Consider the following 25,551-nt stretch of genomic DNA (forward strand, 5'->3'; position numbering starts at 1 on the left):
TTTCTTATTGTTTTTTTTTTCTGAATTCATTTGTCTTTAATTTTTGTTGGCTTTTTTTAACAGCAGAATTCAGCTGATTGAAACTGAATGAAAACTCTTTTACAAACAGAATCATCTTTATTCCATCAGATTAAAACTGTTGATGTATTTTGAATCATTGAAAACATATTTTACACGTTGGAAACATTTCATAGATGTAAGTAAATGAATTTGAATGTGTGCAAACTTTAAAATCTGAACAATGATTCAAACATTTTTATGATTTGGACTTGGATCAGCTTTTCCCTTTAAGACATAAACATCATGAATATAATGATCCTCTTGATCTCTAACTGCTCTGTTCCACTGTCACACACACCTTCAGTGGTAACACCTTTATTAGAAGTTCCTCTACATCATTAGTGTCAATGAATGGAAACCTCTTGTCAGTCAAAGTGTGTGTGAAGGTGTGTATGTGTGTGGTAGTATCAGTTTTCCTCTGTCTATCCCAGCTGTGAGTCCCTGAGTTAAATCCTTCAGAGTCCAGAACAGAGCAGGAACCATCAAACCTCTCTGGATTGTCAGGAAGCTTCTGTCTCTCTCCTCGTCTCACACTGGTCAGATCTTCAGACAGGATCAGGTTTGGATGAGCAGTGTTTGGATCCAGAACCACAGGAGTGTAGGAGACCATGTCCTTCATGTTGTTCCAGATGTTGAAGGTCAGGTTGCCCAGGTGTTTGGCCTCGTCTATCAGAGCTCCTGAGGGCAGCTGTGGATCATCCAGCAGGGGGCGCTGCTGGACTCTTTGCACTGCAGCCTTGTAGTTGTGCAGGAATGAGACGTCTTCAGCTCTCAGCTCGTCCTCTGTGGCTCTGACGGTGTCTGAAAGAGCTGCTATCTCTCTGCTCAGAGCCTCCATCTTCTCCTCCATCATCTGACTCTTCTGCTCCTCTTCCTCCCTCAGTGCAGCCATCCTGGCCTCCTCTTCCTCTTCTAGAAACTGGTGAAGCTTCTTAAACTGATCCTTAATCTGCCTCTCTGTGCGTCGGGCCTGGACCTTCATGTGTTCTGCTGTTTGATCAAACTTCACTTTAACTTCTTCAAAAACCTTTAACTTCTCCTTTAAGGGCTCCAGAGTTTCCTGAAGGTTCTTCTTGTGTTGTCGTGCAGCTTCATCGATGGGTCTGAATCTGTGGTCGCTGTGTTGTTCTGAATCTCTGCAGACGACACACACCGGCTGTTGATGGTCCAGACAGAAGAGTTTGAGTCTCTCAGAGTGCAGACTGCAGAGAGCCTCTGAAGATCTCTGATCTCTCTCCAACAAGAAGGCCTCACAAAGGTTCTTCAGCACCAGGTTACAAGGACCAAGGACCTGGTGGCTGTTAGAAAGCTTTGACTTTGACTTTCATTCAGCACTTTTTTTTTCTTTACATGTCAAACTCTAGAATCTAAAAGTGACGGCTTCGCACAGATGTGATGATGAAGACCTGATCTGATTTACTGACCACTGGGAAGCCTATTCGGACACAAAAAACAAACAAACAACATGTACAGGTCTTCACCTTCACCACAGAATGTACTGTAGTTATCATTGCAGCCATTCTTTGGGGTCACAAATAGTCCAAGAAAAACATTGCCATCTACTCAACGGCATTGCCATGGACATCATCAACAAAGGACGGCCACATTGCCATCTGCAGAGCGTCCCTTATCCGAGATCACAAAAACCCAATTCCAACTCTTTCCAGTAGAATAATTTCAACAACTGACCCCAGTACCACCATCTTCAACTCAATACACAGCTGGAGTATTTGGTCACCGCTGTAGGTTCTTCTCTAGTGTCATTTATGGATGCACTGTAATGTTTTGATGTGCCGTTAAAGTCAGGTGATGTCGTATAAAGATGTAAAGTTCTGGACTGTTACCCAAGGACGCTGCTGACTGTGACTGTGAGAATCTGAGTGATCAGAACAGGAGACAGGAGTCCTGCTCTAATTACACAGAATGTAATTAACACTTGCCTTGTTAATGAGCAAAAACAAGATTATTAATTAATTTGTTTCATTCGGTTATTGAAGGTTTTTTTATTTTATTTAGTGAACATGGATAAATGTTATGAGACAATATACTGTACAGAGGACAACAGGGTGCTCTGCTACTCATTATAAAGAGAAAGACGGTAAATAAACATACAGATCCACAGAGACATGATGATGGGAAACTGAAAAGAAGAGTATGAAGTATGAAAAAAAGGGATTTGAGGAAAGAAGGGAGACAGACGGAGAATGAACGGCAGAGGCTTGCAGGTTAGACTTTAATGCCACAACATGAAGAGATCAGCCTGCTGCTCTTTGTTGGCTGTTTTCATCGGATAGATGATCCGGTAAATCCTTCCTCTGTTGCAGAAAAATCATTACCACTGGGAGACATCTCTCTGACTCTTCTAACAAGCACACAATGACTGAGCTGCATGAAGAGAAGACTTTTTTAAAGCCTTTTTCCAAACAGAAAATGTTACAGCAGAGACTCAAACGAGTCCTTCACCTGTACGGAACACATGGTCATACACAGCGAACAGGAAATCCAAAGACTGAAGATGTTTTTGTAGGAAATGAAATGTCTTCAAATTCCAGCAGCTTTGATTAGAACATTGAGCAACAAATCGATGAGATTAAATATGAAATACCAACAACTGGACATGGGAAAGCTACCCATTCAAGAACTGTCACAGCACTTATTGTTGCACTAACACTTTCTCTTTGCACTATACCTGGATTGTTCCCTTCTCTGTAAGTCGCTTTGGATAAAAGCGTCTGCTAAATGACTAAATGTAAGGAAATATGTTGTTAATCTTTAACCCATCATATCCCACACCATTCCCAGTGAATCGAACACATTAAATAAAGTCCTGATCTTTGTGTTGTAGAACCAGAACCAGAAATATTACATGCATATCTATGATTTTGAAACTGGAATCTACAGAGTTAAATTGCTAATCATCTCAAAAACATTTAAGTATGTTTTTCCCCTCAGGTAAAGTAAGCACCGGTCATAGTCTATTCATTATCTCGACAGCCTGAAACATGGACATACTTCCACTAAGGAGCTACTGTTTGGAAGGTCCAATTGTTGCAAAATGCTAACTTTAAAGAATGAACAACAAGCCAAAGAAAAGACACGAACAGAACCTGAAACCCTCTGCATATATGTGCATCACACTGAAGCTCTGACTGTTGTAATCCATTTTTCTATGCGCTAACCCATCCATCCCTTCAGAACAAGTCCTGCTGGTAGATAGTTTATTGACTCCTTGCCCGTCTGTGCTGTCTGCACACCAAATGGGACTACCCAAGACTCATGTGAGTCAATGTAATGACGTAAACCCGGGACCCCTGGGAATGTGGTAAACTTTGAAAGCAGACTGAAGGCATGATCTGAAGGTCAGCTGGATGTGATGACTCTCAGGTCGGAGCCTTCTCTTCGTGGAGTCAAGTAACTGGGGCCTCCAACAGGAAAGTGGACAGATTCATATTTTTTTCTCCAGAGATCACATCTGCTGTTACTGCCAGTGTTTAAAACACAAAACAAAAAGAAAAGGCTGTCTGAAGCTAGCATCTATGTCTTTATCTCTTGCTACCATGTCGTGTTCATAGTGGCTTCTCAGCTGTACGTTTGTTCTTGGCATCTAGTTGTGTCACTTTTCTGTGGCTGCGTTTTCAGTACTGTGGACATTGTACCAGATCATTGTGGTTCAGAGGGAGCTGAGCCAGTAGGCAAAGCTCTCAATTTTAGAGTCGCAGAATCCTCCTGGCCAGCTTCCTTTGGAGGTGTTCTGGAGGACTATAAATCCATAGACTGACTTGTACTCAAACACTTCCGTAAAAAGAGCTGAAAAAATAGTTAAAATGAAATGAAGCCAAATAAATAAAAAACATCAATATAGAGAAATATATGGCAACCTTTCCTGACAGGCAAGACCCAAGACAAAGAAAAACATTGCTTACTGCTTGTAAGGCCTAATTGCTCTGATTGTGGGGTAATAACTGAAGAGTCCATTCATTCAGACTGAACAGTTTCATGTTGTTAGTTACAGTATTCTCAATCAGCCTGAGCACGCTTCAGCTTCATTGATATTCTGCCTCTGGAACACAGAGATAATCAATAATCAACAACTCTGCCAGACTTAAGGTTGACCAATGTCCACATTAATAAAAGACAACCTACTGGCTTATTAACACAAAAGCTACAGTTATCGGTAATTACTGCAGAAGAATGAAATGTTTGAAGAAGCATGGCCATGCTGAAACAATAGATTGTTGTCACATTAAATGAAGCGTTCGTCAGAAACATTCCTCCGTCAGCACTGAATGGAGACCTGCTCCCCGATGAGGATTTCATAAATTAGTCTGAGGTTTGTTACATGCAAATGAGCTCCATCTTTCTGCAGCTGTTGACAGTGAGACATGATCCGACATCCCAGAATGCTCTCACCCATGCTGCTGTCAGTGTGTGAGCTCCCAGCTGACAAAGATTTGTCTCTTGATGGCTGCCAAAAAAAGTTTTGTTCCTGTTCCATGTTTTTCCAGGAGACTGATGTTCTGCATGAACCTGTCAGCAGTTATCAGAACAATGTGAAGAAGGGTTCTAATAACAGGCTCTAAATAAGAGTCATAAAAGAAAGAGGGTTGAATTATTTTTGGTTTTTTTTCCAAATGGAAATTTGAAATCTGCATGTAATTAAATAATAATAAAAAAACACTGTGTGTGGTATTTATTCAGTTAGTGTTTATATGTGTGGTATTTATTCAGTTTGTGTTTATATGTGTGGTATTTATTCAGTTATTGTTTATGTGTGTGGTATTTATTCAGTTTAGTGTTTATATGTGTGGTATTTATTCAGTTTGTGTTTATATGTGTGGTATTTATTCAGTTTGTCTTAATGTCTCTTTTTTGTCCATCAGGAAACACTCACTGACCTCGGTACTGTTTTCCCTGTTGGTCTCAGCCCAGCCCGGACCACTGGGAGGCTGCTGAGCCCGGTTCTGTAGCTGATACAGCAGATACCAGGCTGATGTCAGCACATGAGGATTTTTCCTGATAAATCAGAAAGTGAACAGGCGTAAAAATGTCTGGAGCTGTCTGAGTCGAATCACACATTAACAATCCTCAAAATATCTCTGTTCACTGGTTTTACACGGCCGCCGTGTGACACGAAGTACATAGTGCAAGTGCAGTCTGGACTAATAATGCTCATAATCAATCATTTTCATGCTGTGACTCCAGAACGGATCGATAAACACATCAGGTTCAGTGCTGCGTACAAACTCAAAGCTCTCAGTTCGTTTATAATCAGTCAGCGTGAAACATGAATCAGACCTGAACTGTGTTCCATGTTTTACAGTCCCTGAACCAACAGATGGTGTCAAACAGACCTACAGTGACTAGACAGGTTACCTGCAGAGCGGTCACATGATGATCCACTGTCATGTTCATATTAACACGACAACTACACATGACTAATGGCGAATGAGTGTATGAGTCACGATTCATCCGGATCTTTTAACTGACTCTGGATTCACGAGTCCTAGTCTCCATTAACCCGGATCGTTACTGTCCTAACAGCCGCATATGCAGATTAAAACAATAAAATTCACTCCTCTCCTTTGAACCTGTACAGTCTCATTACAACAAGTCTCACTATTATCCTGACAATATGCTCGTTTCCACTGTTAGCATGAGTTCAGGTGTCTGGACTCAGATGAGCTGACCACGGGTCAGCGTAACTTCCTGCAGAGCAGATTCAGACTCAGTAGCACAGATCCGGATTCAGATTCAGATTCAGATCCATCGAGTAAATCCATACAGAGCCCAAAACACCCGAGAACCAAAAGAACCAAAAGAACCAAAAGACTCAAAAGAACCAAAAGACTCAGGAGACCCGCGGATCGCTCGCCGATCCAGCAGACTCAGATGATTCACTGATTCAACCGGGTCGACTGGATCTTTTTCTCCGTACAGTGAAACAAGGCTGATTCAGACTCGGATGGACTTCACAGAGTTGTTTCTTTAAAAAGACTTCCTCCAGTCAAATGTAAGAAGATAAATACAGCGATAAACACGATGATAGAATCTTTATTAAAACACAAACACTCGTTTTATGGAGCTGATGCAGCTCAGAGGCTGAAAACAACGTGACGGAATGAACGTCATTTCAACTGCAGCATTATGTCGTTAATAATAAAGCTCTTATTGGCTGCACTTGATTTAACACAAAGTGTTAATAAACTTTAGAGGCTGATACAGACGAAACACAGAGAGGAGCATTTTGAGTTACATTTCTGTGATGTCATTCACTGTGTTTACAGTTGACTGAGTTATGAGAATATAATACTGAATATAATGCAGCTCAATAAAAACACTGTGAACTGCTTACAGCCTGTGGACTGCCCTCCTCATATAACAGCTTAAATCTGGGTTTATATTTGCAGTCTAAGACAGGCGGGCTTGTGTTTCAGTTTGACACATGACTGCAGGAGCGATCACTGACTGCTCACACTGAACCAAACGTCATTTTCACGTTTGACTGCAGTAAAAATATTTTAAAACAATTCAGCCAACGCTGAATTCATATCCAGAGATCGACTGATATTAGTGTGACCTAAACTTCATAACTGTGACGAATCCACAAATCCATGTGACCATGAGAAAACATCAAAACGTTTATTTTATTGAAATTAAAGACAACTTATTAAATGTTGAAAGTGACGCTGCCACTGCTGCCTTCAGTGGGCCTGAGCTCATTTAAGGTGGACTGAGCTCATTTAAGGTGGACCGAGCTCATTTAAGGTGGACTGAGCTCATTTAAAATGGACTGAGCTCATTTAAGGTGGACTAAACTCATTTCAGAAGATGCACTGAGGTCATTTAAGGTGGACTGAGCTCATTTAAGGTGGACAGGTCATTTAAGGTGAACTGAGCTCATTTCAGAAGATGGACTGAGGTCATTTAAGGTGGACTGAGCTCGTTTAAGATGGACTGAGCTCATTTAAGATGGACCGAGCTCATTTAAGGTGGACTGAGTGAAGTGGAGAACTGTCCTGTGGTCTGATGAGTCCACATTATGGACGCTGTGTCCTCCAGGCTAAAGAGTTTAACAGACAGAATCCATGATGGTATGATGGGTAACCTGCACATGTTGCTGAAACATATTTTGAGGTTTTGGAGCAACATCTTCATCTACGTCTTTTTCAGGGACAACCTTGTTATTTCATCCAGACGAGGTCAAACCACACTGAAGTCACAGACAGTGTGTCACTGATGAACAGAGCGGTAAACACGACCCTGAACAGCTCATCAAATTCTAAGTGTTCACATCAGATCTCTCAGGTGACACTCGCTCATACAGCGAGTCCGGAGAGAACCTGCACGGCAGCAGCTGTTTTTGGCCACCTGCCGACACTCAGGTACATCTTCCTGCAAACACAGCAGCGATGGAGGCGATCCACTGGACCTGAGGTACCTGAGCCCAGCTGGAAGCTGCAGTGATTCATTAACACTCTGACTACAGTAAAGCACACCGGGCTGAACAGAACAGAACAGGTGTCTCATTTGTGGCTTCCAGTAATCCTCGCTGTCTCTCTCACCACACACACACACACACACACACACACACACACACACACCTGTTCATATCCACTAGGTTCAGAAACAAAACGTTTCTTCAGGTGGATTAACAGGTCCTCAAACAAATGTCCCTCAGACTGTTGGAGGTAGATATCTGAACAGGTGAGAGCTCAGACCTAATGCCAGGACTCGACCACAGAACATCTCTGCAGCAGTCACTCCTCAGGGAAGTTATTAGGACAGTTAACTCTATAAATACGTGTCAGCTCTGACGCTCACTGTGGTGAACAAACTGAGGACTACATTAAGACTCTTCGGTGAACTGTCCTCCAGGGAACAGCCTCTGTCTGTGCAGAATCTACAATACAAAGATCAGGATCTTATTTCACGCGCTCATGCTTTCGATGGCAGGCGCTCTGCATTGATACGAGCCACCAGCACAGTTTTGACTTCAGTTTTCTCCTCGCTGGCTAATTTTCTTCGACCTCCCCCCCGATCTCTCACCATCTGCTCCTGGTGTTAAAACACGCAGATCATTCTAATTATTCCACATCCTTTGCAGTAACGCTGCTCAAAGCAGCGATCATAATGCCGTCTCGCTTTCTTCTGCTCGTCTTCCAGCTGTACGTTTGATCGAGAAGACGCGTGACTCATTCTGAACTCTGCCTTCTCAAACGGACGCTTTAGGCAGCAGATATGGTAGATTAAGTAAGAAAATATCTGCTGCATAAATGGAAATAATAAATCATAAAGTATTGCTTCAGTCCTCGCTGACAATGGCGGAAGTGATCCACACGCCGAGCGAGACGTAGCCCAGAGCCCTTCAATTAACTGAAATGGGCCGTGTGCATTTAATAATGTATTTAAACAGCCACTTCTCCACCCTCAGCTACTGAGCGCAGCTCTTATTTACTCCACACTGATTCCTAATGTCATAATGTTAGGGCTGCTCGCTACGTTTGGCCCGGAGGAAGACGGAGATGCTGCGAGAGCGAGTCGGAGTCGAGTCTGAGCGGAGAGAGAGACGGCAGATCTTAAATCCTGATCTTCTCCCCAGTATAATAATACTAATTAATAATACCAATAGTAGCTGCTGACTGCTGGGCTGGAACACCTCCTCTTCTTCTTCCCACTGGTCCAAGTGGCCATAATCTCCATAGAGGCTAATGAGCCTGGTTACAGAGCCCGCTAGCCCAGCTCTGGTTCTGGCATGACACCGGCTCTGATTCTGGTCATTGTTGAATTTAATGACACTGATTGAGAACACTGAGTTTATAAAGTTTCTCGTCATTCACCAACTCTCAGATGGAGTCTGGTGATATTGTGGTTGCTACATGTTAACATCATACAAACATGGCACAGACGCTGAGTCAGAGGACGTCAGGACACGTTACGTGGACCTGGACATGTAAAACGTCCTCACGCAGATTCAAACTTGTTCCCGGCTCATTCCGTCACAACATCAGCTCGTCATGGCGCTGACATCACTCGACCCGGTCTGGAGCCAGCATCCTCGGCTAACTCCAGCTCAATGGTACCGACAATGGGAAATGATTGTGGGCTCAGCAGCCATCTGCTTCCTGCTTCAGAGGCCCCCTCTGCAGCCCTGATGGACCTGCTGAATGTTAATTAGGGAGGAAGCTAATTGTTGCCGTGAAAATGGTCACAGATGGGAGCTGCAAAATCAAGTGGAAGTCCAGCTGATATAATGGATTGGAATAATTACTGTTTCTTCAGTCAGAAGAAAGTCGGTGGGAACCAGAATGTCTTGAATTATTATGGAGTTTGATTTTTAAAAAACATTCAACCTTTATTTGACCAGACATTTTATTTCAGATTAACATAGTTATTGTTCCAGATATTCTACATCTGTGCCAAAGTACAAACAAACCTGATTATTTCTGTTGATCAGGAAGATGCAGGGCTTCAGTCTAAATGAACAATATGAAACATGTTTGAATATGAGGCTGGAAACAAACTTCAAACTCAGACATAATAAATCAAAATTGATTTTCATGTGTAGGCTCATAATCAGGTTTGCTGATGCTGATGCTGGATTCATGTGCAGGTTATATAAACTCTAATCCAGAAGTCATTATCAGAAATACGTGACGCAAGAAAAAGGCCGGGCAGCCCAAACTTTCTAAAACTAAACTGACATCTGTGACCGTGATCAGGTGACCCACACTCACCTGTGATCAGGTGACCCACACTCACCTGTGATCAGGTGACCCACACTGACCTGTGATCAGCTGAACGGTGTCTCTTTCATTCGTACGTCTGTTCTCACACTATGTAACTTTGGGCTCCGGGTCGGGAGAAGTGCTGATCGTGTCCCTGCTCGGGTCGGATGTCCGTATGTGGGTCTCGACCCCGGGGCTTGTTGGCTTGTTGGTCAATAATTCGGGAACCGCACACTTGGATGCACCAGATAATCTGCTGTGGAAATAAGCAATCATTTAAGTTGTTCCCAGAGGGAGACACGAATCAGTGACCATGTATAAAACAACAACTGTATTAGTTTGATTCTCATATAAACATCAAATAACTACATTTAATGTGTCGCTTGACAAACCCACACAGAATTAAAACCCAACCCAACTCTGCAGAGCTTTACAGAGGCGAACAGACTGAAGCGTCGCTACAGGCAGAAACAACGTCTGAGCAAAGAATGACGAACCAAACAGCTGCTGCAAATCAAACATGATTTACTGTGAGGACGAGGACGCCTAAGAGTTCAGTGACGTCCCACAGACTGTCTTAAACCTGGACGTAGTCTCTGTGACGTCCCCGCAGACTGTCTAAAACCTGGACGTAGTCACCGAGACGTCCCCGCAGACTGTCTAAAACCTGGACGTAGTCTCCGTGACGTCCCGCAGACTGTCTTAAACCTGGACGTAGTCTCCGTGACGTCTCCGCAGACTGTCTAAAACCTGGACATAGTCTCTGAGACGTCCCCGCAGACTGTCTAAAACCTGGGCTCTGATGCTAACTGGCTGCAGATTCATTTGTACGTAGTAAGAAGTCGGTTTCAGTGACTTCACGAGTCACTTCAGGATGTCGTGTGTCGCTAACTGTTAACCTCTCATCCTTCAGATTATGAGACACTATGTTAAAGTAACACGTGGAGCTCCTGAGGGAGGTGGAGGCAGCATCAATCATCCTCCGCCCGTCACAACGTGGCGTCTCGCCGAGGTGTCTCACGTATGTTTGTCCCCTGAGCTTGAGTCACAGAGCGTGAATGCTAATAATGAAAGATGGCACATGCTTCACATGTTTAAGGCAGACTGGGTCTGCAGGCAGACTGCATGTTGGTAACTGTAGCCTCAGCGTGATGTGAAACTTCAGCAACAAAACAAGTCAGAAAATAATCAACAGGAAGAAAGTCAGACTTGTTCATGCAGCTGGTTCATTAACAGTCACAGCTCATTAAGGCCGGCTTAATCAAAATTCAGGAACCATACCGGGCCCCTGACAAATTATCAATTTTGCAGCAACATAATAAGCAAAAACAAGGTGTCAGTTCAAAACAAGGCTTTAATGACGAGCTTCATTTCTGTGCACGACGCTGTACAGCAGAGACGGCGTCCTCCGCCACCAGTGATGTGTTTAAGGGTGTCAATTAGCACTGCTGCTTTTCATTTGTTCGCTCTCGTCTTCTTCCTGACAGCGTACAGTAATTGTTGCTCTGTGTGACTTCTCTTCAGGACACAGCAAATGTCCTGGACCAGAGAGCAGCACTGAAACAGTAACGCTGAACCTCAAACTGTGACGCCGCAGATCTACGTCAGTAACGGACACGCCGTGTGCCGAGATGTTTTAACATGGCGCTGAAGTCAGGTGATATCGTACAGAGAGGGAGAGAGTCTGCACGTGGACGAGGCTGTGATGGATGGAAGAAAGCGCTGACTTCATCCACCTGATGATGGCGCTACATTCAAAGTCAGAGGATCCTCTGACAGGACAGTCATGTGTTTGGTAGCATGGATGCTAAGAGAAGAAGCAGCCTTTATTTTTCCTGTTGGCCTGAATAAAGTCAGAAATATGTTCACATGCCGGGACGGACTGAGGGTTAACGGAGGAGCACAGGAAGCTTCCAGCTCTGGGCGCTCGCTGTTCAAATGCAGCCAATAATATTCACAGAGCGGCAAAGCCAAATACAATACTCCTCCCTAACAAGGCACACACAGAGTCCCAGCAAACAGCAAACATGAATCCCAGCAGACCAAAAGAAAGGTCGTCGTTGTTCTGAGAGAGAAGAGGCTGTTTTCTGAATTTACAGCGAGCTACACCAATCAAAGGGCACTGTGATGTTGCCATAGTTACAGGGACAAAAACCCCAAAGCTCCTGAGATGCGGAGCGGCAGATCCTCCTCCTGAAACTGGACTTTTCTCCGTGTGTTTATCAGCCCGATGGGAGGCCGTGGTCAGAGTCCTCCCCTCTCTGCTTCTTGGAGACAATAGCTGGACGATTATATTATGGAAATTTCAGGTCTGTGTGTCGGACCGCTGGCAATGATTAATGAGCCACAGTGATGCAGAGGTACGACAGGATGGAGAAGCTCTGTCTGCTGGCAGATGGAGCGGCAGTGATAGCATGAATGTCACAGAAACACAGACAGGACCTCTTAATGGACCATCAAGGTTTAAGGACTCAGAACCACGGCATCTTATTCTAGCAAAACATAACCAGTCTGATTTCAAAAGGAATTTATTCTTTTTCTGTCCTGATGGACAGTGAATTAAAATGTAGCTGCTGTTAGCTCAGTTTGTTGACAGTGAATTAAAATGTAGCTGCTGTTAGCTCAGTTTGTTAGCTGGACTGTGAGCTCAGACAGTGTGAGTGTTTGTACCACAGGATGTTAGGACCACGACAAGAAGAAGAAGAAGAAGAAGAAGAAGAAGAAGAAGAGGAGGTTTCCAGGCTCAGCAGCTTCTATGGACATGATGGCAGAGGAGAAGAGAGTGAAGAGGACGCTGACGGAGGAAGCTAAGAAGAGAAAAGGAGAGAGTGAGCGAGCAAGAAGCCGCCGGACAAGAGTAAATGTGGGACTGACTTTTAGTGGTTGGTGAGAGCTTGGTGAAATAAAAGGCTGAAAGACAGACGCCGAGCTGGGCTGACTGCTGCTGGACTAGGCAGTGAGATCAGCTGCTGCTGGGGACCTGGGTGATGATTGGCTGCTGGGGACCTGGATGATGATTGGCTGCTGGGGACCTGGATGATGATTGGCTGCTGGGGACCTGGATGATGATTGGCTGCTGGGGACCTGGATGATGATTGGCTGCTGGGGACCTGGATGATGATTGGCTGCTGGGGACCTGGATGATGATTGGCTGCTGGGGACCTGGATGATGATTGGCTGCTGGGGACCTGGATGATGATTGGCTGCTGGGGACCTGGATGATGATTGGCTGCTGGGGACCTGGATGATGATTGGCTGCTGGGGACCTGGATGATGATTGGCTGCTGGGGACCTGGATGATGATTGGCTGCTGGGGACCTGGATGATGATTGGCTGCTGGGGACCTGGATGATGATTGGCTGCTGGGGACCTGGATGATGATTGGCTGCTGGGGACCTGGATGATGATTGGCTGCTGGGGACCTGGATGATGATTGGCTGCTGGGGACCTGGATGATGATTGGCTGCTGGGGACCTGGATGATGATTGGCTGCTGGGGACCTGGATGATGATTGGCTGCTGGGGACCTGGATGATGATTGGCTGCTGGGGACCTGGATGATGATTGGCTGCTGGGGACCTGGATGATGATTGGCTGCTGGGGACCTGGATGATGATTGGCTGCTGGGGACCTGGCTGATGATTGGCTGTTAGCAAAGTTGCAAAGTTGTCGACCGTAAAAGTTAAACTTTTTTTTTAATAACAGTAAAATTCTGACTGCAACAACCTCCTGGACGGTCCAACATTGGTTTGCGTACATCCATCAGTGAACTATTCCAACCACGTGTCCGTCAGCTGTTCACGTGTTACACAAACAATACTTTTTATCCTTTGAGACAATTCAGCGATGTTATTTACTGTGAGCACGGAGACATGCGAGCTGCGTTTCACTGCCATTACATCCAAACGCATCAACCATAAAAATCAATCGGCGAGCTTCTTTCCTTCAGGTTTGCTGTCTCCTTTATTTTGGAGGATTTGTTTCATCATGTGGAACTCTGTCTCTCTCAGGACTTCCACTCCGGCTCTATTGAAGGAAATTCGGTCTCCTCATTACACTGTCTGGCTCTTTGAAGCGAATGGGATGGGGGTTATTGTGTAAGACCTATTTTAGGAGGCTGGCTCTCAGCCCGAGTCCATTGTTAAAGAATATCTGGCAGAGCTTTTGCTTCTCAATTTGGAGGCTTGTGAGCAAATGCAGAATAATGCGACACATTGTGCGTAACACAACGTGCACGTTTTTATGTAACGTTTGAGTTTTTGTACACATGCATTAAACAATGCTAAACCATTAACAGGAAGCTCTGAACCCTACTTCCTGTTTGACTGAGGCTTTAACAAAGTAAAGCAGGCTTGCAGCTCTTCTGTTACATTCTTTTCTTTTGCACCATGTTGAACTTCATCCTCTTCTCCCTCGTTAAGCAGTCCAGCACTCCTGAAAGAAGTCCAATGATGCCGGTGTACCCTGCCTCATTACGCCGTCTGGCTCTTTGAAAGTAAATGAGCACGGGGTTTTATTGTGAAAGGGTCTATTTGAGTTTACCTCACACTGTCCATGTTTCAGACAAATGACTAATTCTTTGTAGGGAATGATTTTCTGTCAATGCATTAAATATAAGTACTTACACAACATCTATCTCATCACACTCCAGTGATCCAATCTTAAAGTTTCCGTCTCTGACTTCACTGCATTGATCCCAGTGTGGAAATTTACCATCTGGATTGGACCCGCACTGTTTTCTGCCAGACCAGCGCACCAGCTGGAAACCAGTGATTGCCCTCTTTATATTTGCAGACTCATATGTTTTATTTATTTCTGCACAATGTGACTTCTTGACTCTCGGGTTCTCGAGCTGGAATGAGTGTGTCGGTTTCCGTGAAGGGGGAATATTCCCTGTGTTTCCCTTCATGTTTCCTCTGAGAGAGACTGGAAGTGCTGCAGCGAGGAAATTTGGACTCGACTCGGGGTGCATGCCTGCATACATTACGCAGTTTTCAAACAGCCTTTTGTTGATTTGCTTTTCATGAATGATTTGCACTTTATTTGAGGAAACAGGAAACACACTGAAGACGAGGAGATGAAGAACGTATGCTTTGTTTACAACAATCATGTCGCTTCACAGACAGACAGATTAGATTCATCCCTGCACGTTATGACGGGTCACACGAGAGATGTCAAACTCTGATCCTTTTAGGGACTTGAATCTTTCTGAGTCAATCACTAAACAGATCCAGATCTTACGAGTCATCTGAGTCATTTGTCCATGAGCATACAGTATAAATTCTACCAGTGAAACACAAGCCCGCCTGTCTTAGACTACAAATAGGCTGAATAAACTCAGATTTGAAGCTGTTATATGAGGAGGGCAGTCCACTGTTTGTCCACTGTCAGTTAAAAGATCCGGGTTAAAGATCTGGATGAATCGCGACTCACACAAATAAATCTGATAAAGACACGACTCCTGAAAGATACAAAGCTCAAGTTTTTCCTTCAGTAAACATCTACTGATTTCTACTACAGGGGAAACTGAACTCTACTTCCTGTTTGATGTGTCTTGTCAGGTATAAATCAGATAGCAGCTTGTTGTTGTGTAGTCAGGTGTAATCAGAGGGCAGCAGTGTGACTTCTCTAATTAAAGTGTTGCTTTCTGCCTCAGACCTAAAAATATCTCCTGTCTTCTGTTTGACAGATCTCAGTGTGTGCAGTACATCCTGCAGGTGGCACGATCTCACCTGTGACAGAAGGTTTGTATCTGCAGTAACAACGAAACACAACACAGAGCAAAACCTCAGAGTCTAGCTTCCAGTGAACACGGCTGGACCGAACAGAACCTCTGAACCGGCAGTGTCCAGTCTAACAGTGACTACAGCAACAGAACCTCTGAACCAGCAGAGTCCAGTCTAACAGTGAACACAGCAACAGAATCTCTGAACCGGCAGTGTCCAGTCTAACAGTGAACACAGTAAACAGAACCGCTGAACCGGCAGTGTCCTCTAACAGTGAACACAGCAACAGAACCCTGAACCAGCAGTGGTCCAGTCTAACAGTGAACACAGCACAGAACCTCTGAACCAGCAGTGTCAGTCTAACAGTGAACACAGCAACAGAACCTCTGAACCGGCAGTGTCCAGTCTAACAGTGAACACAGCGACAGAACCTCTGAACCAGCAGTGTCCAGTCTAACAGCGAACACAGCGACAGAACCTCTGAACCGGCAGTGTCCAGTCTAACAGTGAACACAGCGACAGAACCTCTGAACCGGCAGTGTCCAGTCTAACAGTGAACACAGTGACAGAACCTCTGAACCAGCAGTGTCCAGTCTAACAGTGAACACAGCAGTACGCTGTGAGCGCTCTGATCTTTAGTCTCAGTCCTTCAGTCTCATTCTGCTTCCCTCAGCCACATCAGAGCCGTGTGAAGTTCCTGCTGACACAAACTGTTTGTTCGGTGGGAAGCAGCTGCCTCTGTGTCAGATTCTTCTTCTTCTTTCATTTTTCCTTCTTTCTGCCTCATTTCCTTATTTCTTAAATCTCTCCTCGTCTCTCCTGCTCTTGTACTTCTCTCTCAGTGGCAGCCAGCTTAAATAAAAGATGAGTCCTGAGATGTGATGTGTCCGTCATCCATTCATCCAGTCAGATCAACCCCTTATTCACTCTCTCCATTATTATTTTCGGTCATTATTGACCTCTTTCCACTAAAGTCGACAAACATGAGGCGATGATGAGCAGCTCGTTTGTCTTCTAATTTCCCTCTCACGTTTTTTGTTCATCGCCTGACAGACCTGAGTGCTCCTCGACAGCAGAGGATCGTCTTCACTGTGAAAGGTTTTTCAAAAAGGACAATAATTCAGAAACACTGACAGAAAAACAACTGAAAACTTCTTTACATCCATGACGATGCAGGACGACCCAACACAACTGTCCAATCAATGAGTTAGTTCAACTTCACGTGACAACCAACCATCAACCTCCATGTCGGTGAATGAAGCCACAAACTGCAGTTCCTCAAACGTCCACTTGAGGCTGTCTCCAGAAGTCAGTCAGGCAGTCTGCGGGGACGTCACAGAGACTACGTCCAGGTTTTAGACAGTCTGCGGGGACGTCACGGAGACCATCCAGGTTTTAGACAGTCTGCGGGGACGTCTCAGAGACTACGTCCAGGTTTTAGACAGTCTGCGGGGACGTACAGAGGACTACGTCCAGGTTTTAGACAGTCTGCGGGGACGTCACGGAGACTACATCCAGGTTTTAGACAGTTGAGGGGACGTCACGGAGACTACGTCCAGGTTTTAGACAGTCTGCGGGGACGTCACGGAGACTACGTCCAGGTTTTAGACAGTCTGCGGGGACGTCTCAGAGACTACGTCCAGGTTTTAGACAGTCTGCAGGGACGTCATGGAGAACATGGGGTTGTGTCTCACAGTCCTCATTTCGTACACAGGTGGACAGTCCAAACTTTTCCCATTTAAATTCTTCTTTTAACTCTTGAGCCCGTTGGTCTCCTGCCACCGAGATAACAATCCAAGATCTATTACTGCGTGTAAACATCAATAGTCCCATATTCCCTGATGGATACAGCGCAGGCATGACCCTCTGAGCCATTCAAATCATTACCGCGGCAACAATGAGATTCACCTTAACCCAGGTTGCTATGGCGACAGTCGAGTGCAGAGCCAGCGAGTTCCTGCTTGTGTTTAGGGTTTTTTGTTACTGCAGCTGGTCTGTAAGCTCACACACACACACACACACACAAACACACACACACACACACACACACACACACACACGTGGTATTAATACAAAGATATAATATGTACATGTAAACACACACACTTAAAGGTTTATCTACTAAAATCCCAAACCAGTTCATTGCAGGTTTACAGGGACGTCACTGTCCACTGAAGAGTGATGATTCAGTGCCTGATTATGAGGACAGTAGATAATTAGCCACATTTTACAGTAACCTCTGAACCAGCAGTGTCCAGTCTAACAGTGAACACAGCGACAGAACCTCTGAACCGGCAGTGTCCAGTCTAACAGTGAACACAGCGACAGAACCCTGAACCGCAGTGTCCGTCTAACAGTGAACACAGCGACAGAACCTCTGAACCGGCAGTGTCCAGTCTAACAGTGAACACAGCGACAGAACCTCTGAACCGGCAGTGTCCAGTCTAACAGTGAACACAGCGACAGAACCTCTGAACCAGCAGAGTCCAGTCTAACAGTGAACACAGCGACAGAACCTCTGAACCAGCAGTGTCCAGTCTAACAGTGAACACAGCGACAGAACTTCTGAACCGGCAGTGTCCAGTCTAACAGGAACACAGCGACAGAACCTGAACCAGCAAGTCCAGTCAACAGTGAACACAGCGACAGAACTTCTGAACCGGCAGTGTCCAGTCTAACAGTGAACACAGCGACAGAACTTCTGAACGGCAGGGTCCAGTCTAAGTGAACACAGCGACAGAACTCGAACCGGCAGTGTCCAGTCTAACAGTGAACACAGCGACAGAACCTCTGAACCGGCAGTGTCCAGTCTAACAGTGAACACAGCGACAGAACCTCTGAACCGGCAGTGTCCAGTCTAACAGTGAACACAGCGACAGAACCTCTGAACCGCAGTGTCCAGTCTAACAGTGACACAGCGACAGAACCTCTGAACCGACAGTGTCCAGTCTAACAGTGAACACAGCGACAGAACCTCTGAACCGACAGTGTCCAGTCTAACAGTGAACACAGCGACAGAACCTCTGAACCGGCAGTGTCCAGTCAACAGTGAACACACAGCACAGAACCTCTGAACCGGCAGAGTCCAGTCTAACAGTGAACACAGCGACAGAACCTCTGAACCAGCAGTGTCCAGTCTAACAGTGAACACAGCGACAGAACCTCTGAACCAGCAGTGTCCAGTCTAACAGGGAACACAGCGACAGAACCTCTGAACCAGCAGAGTCCAGTCTAACAGTGAACACAGCGACAGAACTTCTGAACCGGCAGTGTCCAGTCTAACAGTGAACACAGCGACAGAACTTCTGAACCGGCAGTGTCCAGTCTAACAGTGAACACAGCGACAGAACTTCTGAACCAGCAGTGTCCAGTCTAACAGTGAACACAGCGACAGAACCCTGAACCGGCAGTGTCCATCTAACAGTGAACACAGCGACAGAACCTCTGAACCGGCAGTGTCCCAGCCTAACAGTGAAACAGCGACAGAACCTCTGAACCGGCAGTGCCCAGTCTAAAGTGAACACAGCGACAGAACCTCTGAACCGACAGTGTCCAGTCTAACAGTGAACACAGCGACAGAACCTCTGAACCGACAGTGTCCAGTCTAACAGTGAACACAGCGACAGAACCTCTGAACCGGCAGTGGTCCAGTCTAACAGTGAACACAGCGACAGAACCCTGAACCGGCAGAGTCCCAGTCTAACGTGAACACAGCGACAGAACCTCTGAACCAGCAGTGTCCAGTCTAACAGTGAACACAGCGACAGAACCTCTGAACCAGCAGTGTCCAGTCTACAGGGAACACAGCGACAGAACCTCTGAACCAGCAGAGTCCAGTCTAACAGTGAACACAGCGACAGAACTTCGAACCGGCAGTGTCCAGTCTAACAGTGAACACAGCGACAGAACTTCTGAACCGGCAGTGTCCAGTCTAACAGTGAACACAGCAACAGAACTTCTGAACCAGCAGTGTCCAGTCTAACAGTGAACACAGCGACAGAACCTCTGAACCGGCAGTGTCCAGTCTAACAGTGAACACAGCGACAGAACCTCTGAACCGGCATGTCCAGTCTAACAGTGAAACACAGCGACAGAACCTCTGAACCGGCAGTGCCAGTCTAACAGTGAACACAGCGACAGAACCTCTGAACCGACAGGTGCAGTCTAACAGTGAACACAGCGACAGAACCTCTGAACCGACAGTGTCCATCTAACAGTGAACACAGCGACAGAACCCTGAACCGGCAGTGTCCCAGTCTAACAGTGAACACAGCGAGAACCTCTGAACCGCAGAGTCCAGCTAACAGTGAACACAGCGGCAGAACTCTGAACCAGCAGTGTCCAGTCTAACAGTGAACACAGCGACAGAACCTCTGAACCAGCAGTGTCCAGTCTAACAGGGAACACAGCGACAGAACCGGAACCAGCAGAGTCCAGTCTAACAGTGAACACAGCGACAGAACTTCTGAACCGGCAGTGTCCAGTCTAACAGTGAACACAGCGACAGAACTTCTGAACCGGCAGTGTCCAGTCTAACAGTGAACACAGCAACAGAACTTCTGAACCAGCAGTGCCAGTCTAACAGTGAACACAGCGACAGAACCTCTGAAACCGGCAGTGTCCAGTCAACATTGAACACAGCGACAGAACCTCTGAACCGGCAGTGTCCAGTCTAACAGTGAACACAGCGACAGAACCTCTGAACCAGCGTGTCCAGTCAAACAGTGAACACACGCCTATCAGCTGGTTTTCTTGCTAGGTTTGGCTCCTGGCATCCCGGGCTGAGTCAGTTCAGTTAGCTACACGACTGACCGAGCCAACCACAGTTAGCGCTTCACTACTGATCAGTGTTTCCATCAAGTAATGGAAGCTAATGTTAGCAGTTAGCTATGTTAGCTGTGAGCTAATGTTAACCGTGAGCTAATGTTAGCCGTGAGCTAATGTTAGCCGTGAGCTAATGTTAGCAGTGAGCTAATGTTAACAGTGAGCTAATGTTAGCAGTGAGCTAATGTTAACAGTGAGCTAATGTTAGCCGTGAGCTAATGTTAGCAGTGAGCTAATGTTAGCAGTTAGCTATGTTAGCAGTTAGCTAATGTTATAGAGTGAGCATGTTAGCAGTTAGCTAATGTTAGCAGTTAGCTATGTTAACAGTGAGTTAATGTTAACAGTGAGCTAATGTTAGCATTAGCTAATGTTCGCGTGAGCTATGTTAGCAGTGACTAATGTTGGCAGTGGAGCTAATGTTAGCAGTGAAAGTACTATGTTAACAGTGAGCTAATGTTAGCAGTGAGCCTAATGTTAAAGCAGTGGTGCTAATGGTTTACAGTGAGCTAAGGTTAGCAGTTGAGCTCTTGTTACAGTGAGCTAAGTTAGCAGTGAGCTAATGTTAACAGTGAGCTAATGTTAGCAGTGAGCTAATGTTAACAGTGAGCTAATGTTAACAGTGAGCTAATGTTAGCAGTGAGCTAATGTTAGCAGTGAGCTAATGTTAGCAGTGAGCTAATGTTAACAGTGAGCTAATGTTAACAGTTAGCTATGTTAGCAGTGAGCTAATGTTAGCAGTGAGCTAATGTTAGCAGTGAGCTAATGTTAACAGTGAGCTAATGTTAACAGTGAGCTATGTTAATAGTGAGCTAATGTTAACAGTGAGCTAATGTTAGCAGTGAGCTAATGTTAGCAGGGAGCTAATGTTAGCAGTGAGCTATGTTAGCAGTGAGCTATGTTAGCAGTGAGCTAACTTGGAGAGAAAAATCAAATGTGATAAAGTTCATAACTTTCGTTGATGTTAGCATTCAGCTACATTAGCTGCTATCATCATAAGAAACTGGTTTATGACTAAAACTGAAATTTTCCTTTGGAGATTAAAAGTTGTTTTTTTTTTCTGGCAGAACAAACTGAGAACAAGTAAAATAGATCAAAACAAAAGAGACGGTATGAAAACACGAGTCCAACAGTATCAGTTCAAACATCTCCAGGTCTGGATGGATTCAGAGAGATCATGAAGTTTTAGAACTTTTGTTCCAGTCTGAAGGTGACGAGCATCCAAACTCACTTTTCATATTCTCACATATAAAATACAGAATATATGTGAGCAAGAGCAGCGTTCATACCCAGCCTGTGGACACATTAACAGATCATATAAAGAGCCTGAACATTTAGTATAATATTTATCATTATTTCATGCTTCATGTAAATCTGTTTATTTAAATGTATTCCTGCTCATCAGGCTAATGTGTTACAATATTAATAAGAAATGATGTATGCATTATTCAGTTTTTTTATTAAAATATTTTTATTACAATATTCAGTTTTTTAAAGATATAAATAAATGATTATGTAAAATAATAATAAAAAATATAAGAGGTCAATGTCACTTTTCACCGAACTGCTCGTTATAAGATGTGACTTAAAAACAAATATGAGATCTCCACTTTCAGACTCTTATTTTATAGAAAATTAGAAATAACCAAATAACCTGTTGCACTTTTTTTAAATAAATGTTTTTTTCAGGTCTTCAGGCGCCGTGTCGTGACAGAACTGTGACTCTGACTCGCTAGTTTTTGATCAGAAGTAATGTAATCAGAACAAATACTCAAGTACAGCTGAACATAGTTACACAGTGGGATTACACTCTGACACTGGAGACAACAAATCACAAAACACTGATTTATACGAGATGTTGAAGTGATTATTATCACGACTGATTAAACAGGGAAACAGCAGGACGACCCAAATGACTTACAGGATGGGGAGGCAGGTAAGAGTCCAAACCAGGAAGACTAAATCCACATCAAGCATCAGTCTGTCCAACACTGAGACCAACTGACAGCCGAGACGAAGGAAACACACCTGGGAGGATAACGAGGCACCAGGTGAACCTCGTCAGGACAGAGCACCAATCAAAACACAGCAACAAGGTTTCACCAAAGTGCCCACCTGTCGTCAGCGTGCTTTCATATCACGTCTGCTTCAAGCAGGAAAACGTCTTTACACACCTACACACACACACACACACACACACACACACACACACACACAGTTATATATAGTTTCATAAATGTGGAGGCGTTTTTTTATCTCCTGATCTCAGGTCGAAATCAGCGCCTGAGTCACTTTCACATAAAAGTCACAGGAGCGATCTGAAAAGGTCGGACCTGTAACGTTGGTGTAACATTTGAGTAACACTGAGCTGGGCGGCAGTCTGAGTTTAATGGTGTCAGATGAGGGTCATGTAAAGGCTGCAGCAGCTCAAGGTTAAACTCAGACGAAGTCAACGTCTCGACAGAGTTGCAGAAGATTGCGATGGACGGATCAGACACGAGGCGCGAAGTGAGTGAGAGCTCATGGTCAAAGGCAGAAGTTGATCTACTGAGCACGTACAGGCCTGTGCCACTGAAATGACTGTTATATACAGCAGCTACACTGTCTATCAACATCATGGAGAAACCGCTCATTTCCACAGAACAGTATTTTGTTTTGTGGGATGAAACGTCTTGTGGTTGTGAGTGTGTTCGTCTGTGAGCTGTCTGTGTTGTCAGTGGATCCTCACGTTGGTGAAGTGTGATGAAGCTTAATGAACATAAGTGCGGTGGGATTCAAACACTGCTGCAGATGCAGATGAAGCACAATCGGTCTCAACACACTGTTAACACGGCGCTTTGAGGGCACGAGATTTCCCAGCAGGAGATGCAGTTCAGTTTCATAATTTGACTTGATGCTGAGAAGTCTGCGGGGTCTGAGAATCAGCACACTGTAAATTTCACCTGAGTGCAATTCTGATCCAATGAGTCCCGAAGCAGGCAGGAAATAAAGCTCTGCAAACACTCCTCCTTCACTTCTCCTGCAGGTACCTTCATCTTCACACCATCATGGATGCATCTGCTCTCTGAGTTCAAGAACACTGTTCACAGACGCCATGAGAGCCGCTGTGAGGAAACGCTAACAGGGTCAAAAACCAAACCAGGCTGCAAACATGTTTATTTCTGCTGTGACGTGTAAGGTGACAGTAATGATTAGAGAGTGGAGAAAGCCAAGGTAAATATATATACACACTACACACACACATACACTGTATATATATACAGTCGTCCCTCGCTATATCGCGGTTCACTTTTCGCGGACTCGCTGTTTCGCGGATTTTTATCAGTGTAATTTTGCATGCTTTTATTTTACAGCGTACTGTACAGTATGAACGCGCATTGTGTTCTGCGTCCTAAATTGGCTAAGGGAGAACCGCACTGCGTCCTGATTAAGGAAGTACTGTACAAAATGCGTGTAAAAAGGTGTATAAAAGTGTGTGGTTAGGGGTTTTACGGCCTTAAAACATGTATAATAATTGTAAAACTTACTTCGCGGATTTCGTTTATTGCGGGTTATTTTTAGAACGTATCCCCCGCGATAAACGAGGGACCACTGTATACATAAATATAATAGTAATAAATAAGTACTATTAATTAATAAATCATTTCTCAGTCTTCGTTACGTTGGCTCACATCCTGTGCATCTCTTTGGGGCTAAGCCCCCCCATCCTAAAACCCTAGTGACGCCTCTGGTTCCTGTAAACGTTGTTACAGTGTTTTCTCATTAAACATGATGACGGTGCTGAGACTGAACCAGAACATTAAAGCTGTGTGTGGACAGACGATGAAGACGTTCTGTGAGTGACGTCCTTCACATCCTGATGTGGATGAAAGCAGCTTCATGACGCACAGATGCTTCAGCAGTGATAACTGTCTGCACAGAGAGCGCTGTCTTGTCTCTGGGGATTCTTCGTTCATCCTTTACTTTGTTCTCTTTGCTTCTTTAAATCTTTTTCTTTTCTCCTCCTCGTTATTTGAACTGAGGAAACATGCAGCAAACACGAGCTCGACGCAGGGTTTCTAACTTCTGTGTCAGCCTGCATATAAACATACTAAAGAAATAACACACTCTGTTTATCACGTTTGTGCTCACCACCACAAAACTTTATTTCACACACACACACACACACACACACACACACACACACACACTGATGTGTTTCTAAGTTAAGATACATTAACATGCAGGAACCCGTAAAACCAAAAACCGTTCATTGTCTCCAGATCGAACAAAGAAACAACTAAAAAAGCAGCGTACCTGTTCATCGTCACGGAGACTACGTCCAGGTTTTAGACAGTCTGCGGGGACGTCATGGAGACAATCAGTTGGACAAACCACAACAGGGAGTCGTGTACAGTAGACAAACACACACTGACTCATCTGTCACTCCTCTACAAACTTCAGACTTAACTATATTTCTGGCACACACACACACACACACACACACACACACACACACACACTGACTCATCCTCGTCCCTCCAGCCTTGTTGAAGTACAGAAATAAAAAATTCAATTAAAATGCCAGGAGTGCCGAGTGCCGTGGAATCACATACATTCATTACTGCCACAGTCTGCCAGGCAAGGACACGATCTCTGTTCCTCTCCTCCTCCTCCTCCCCTCATCTCTGTATCCGTCCATCTTTCCCGCCACGAGATAATAGCTGGGAGAGGGCGGGAATGCGACGTGAGGAGAAGTGTGGAGAAGGAGAGAGAGAGAAATTAAGAGGGCAAAGTCATAACAGTGATAATGGAGCGTTTGATTGTGATGATAATTCAGTTATAATTATAGGTGACAGTGTCCTGCCTGAGAGACAGACAGACGCGTTATTAGAGAGGAAGATCATGAGAGCTCACAGAGAGGACAGGACATTAGAGACGCCAGGAGACAGGAAGCACAATTCAGTTTACTTCCTCATTTTTTATGTCTTTCCTGTGAAAACACACTGAACCCAACCTCTGAACCAGCAGTGTCCAGTCTAACAGTGAACACAGCGACAGAACCTCTGAACCAGCAGTGTCCAGTCTAACAGTGAACACAGCGACAGAACCTCTGAACCAGCAGTGTCCAGTCTAACAGTGAACACGGCGACAGAACCTCTGAACCGGCAGTGTCCGGTCTAACAGTGAACACGGCGACAGAACCTCTGAACCGGCAGTGTCCAGTCTAACAGTGAACAC

General features: G+C 44.9%; 1 protein-coding gene across 1 annotated transcript in view; it reads right to left on the reverse strand.

The window, feature by feature from the left end:
- Nucleotides 1-312: 312 nt before the first annotated feature.
- LOC104934388 (tripartite motif-containing protein 35) overlaps nucleotides 313-25,551 on the reverse strand; it is a 37,060-nt gene continuing 11,821 nt past the window's right edge. Inside the window, exons 3-4 of the mRNA XM_019255309.2 lie at nucleotides 1,485-1,495; nucleotides 313-1,351 (exon numbers count right to left, since the gene is read on the reverse strand). Coding sequence (XP_019110854.2) covers nucleotides 329-1,351; nucleotides 1,485-1,495 — 1,034 coding nt within the window. The 3' untranslated portion in view covers nucleotides 313-328. The remainder of the gene's footprint in view (nucleotides 1,352-1,484; nucleotides 1,496-25,551) is intronic.

Source organism: Larimichthys crocea, chromosome VI (genome assembly GCF_000972845.2).
Source record: "Larimichthys crocea isolate SSNF chromosome VI, L_crocea_2.0, whole genome shotgun sequence".
Taxonomy (NCBI): Eukaryota; Metazoa; Chordata; class Actinopteri; family Sciaenidae; genus Larimichthys; species Larimichthys crocea.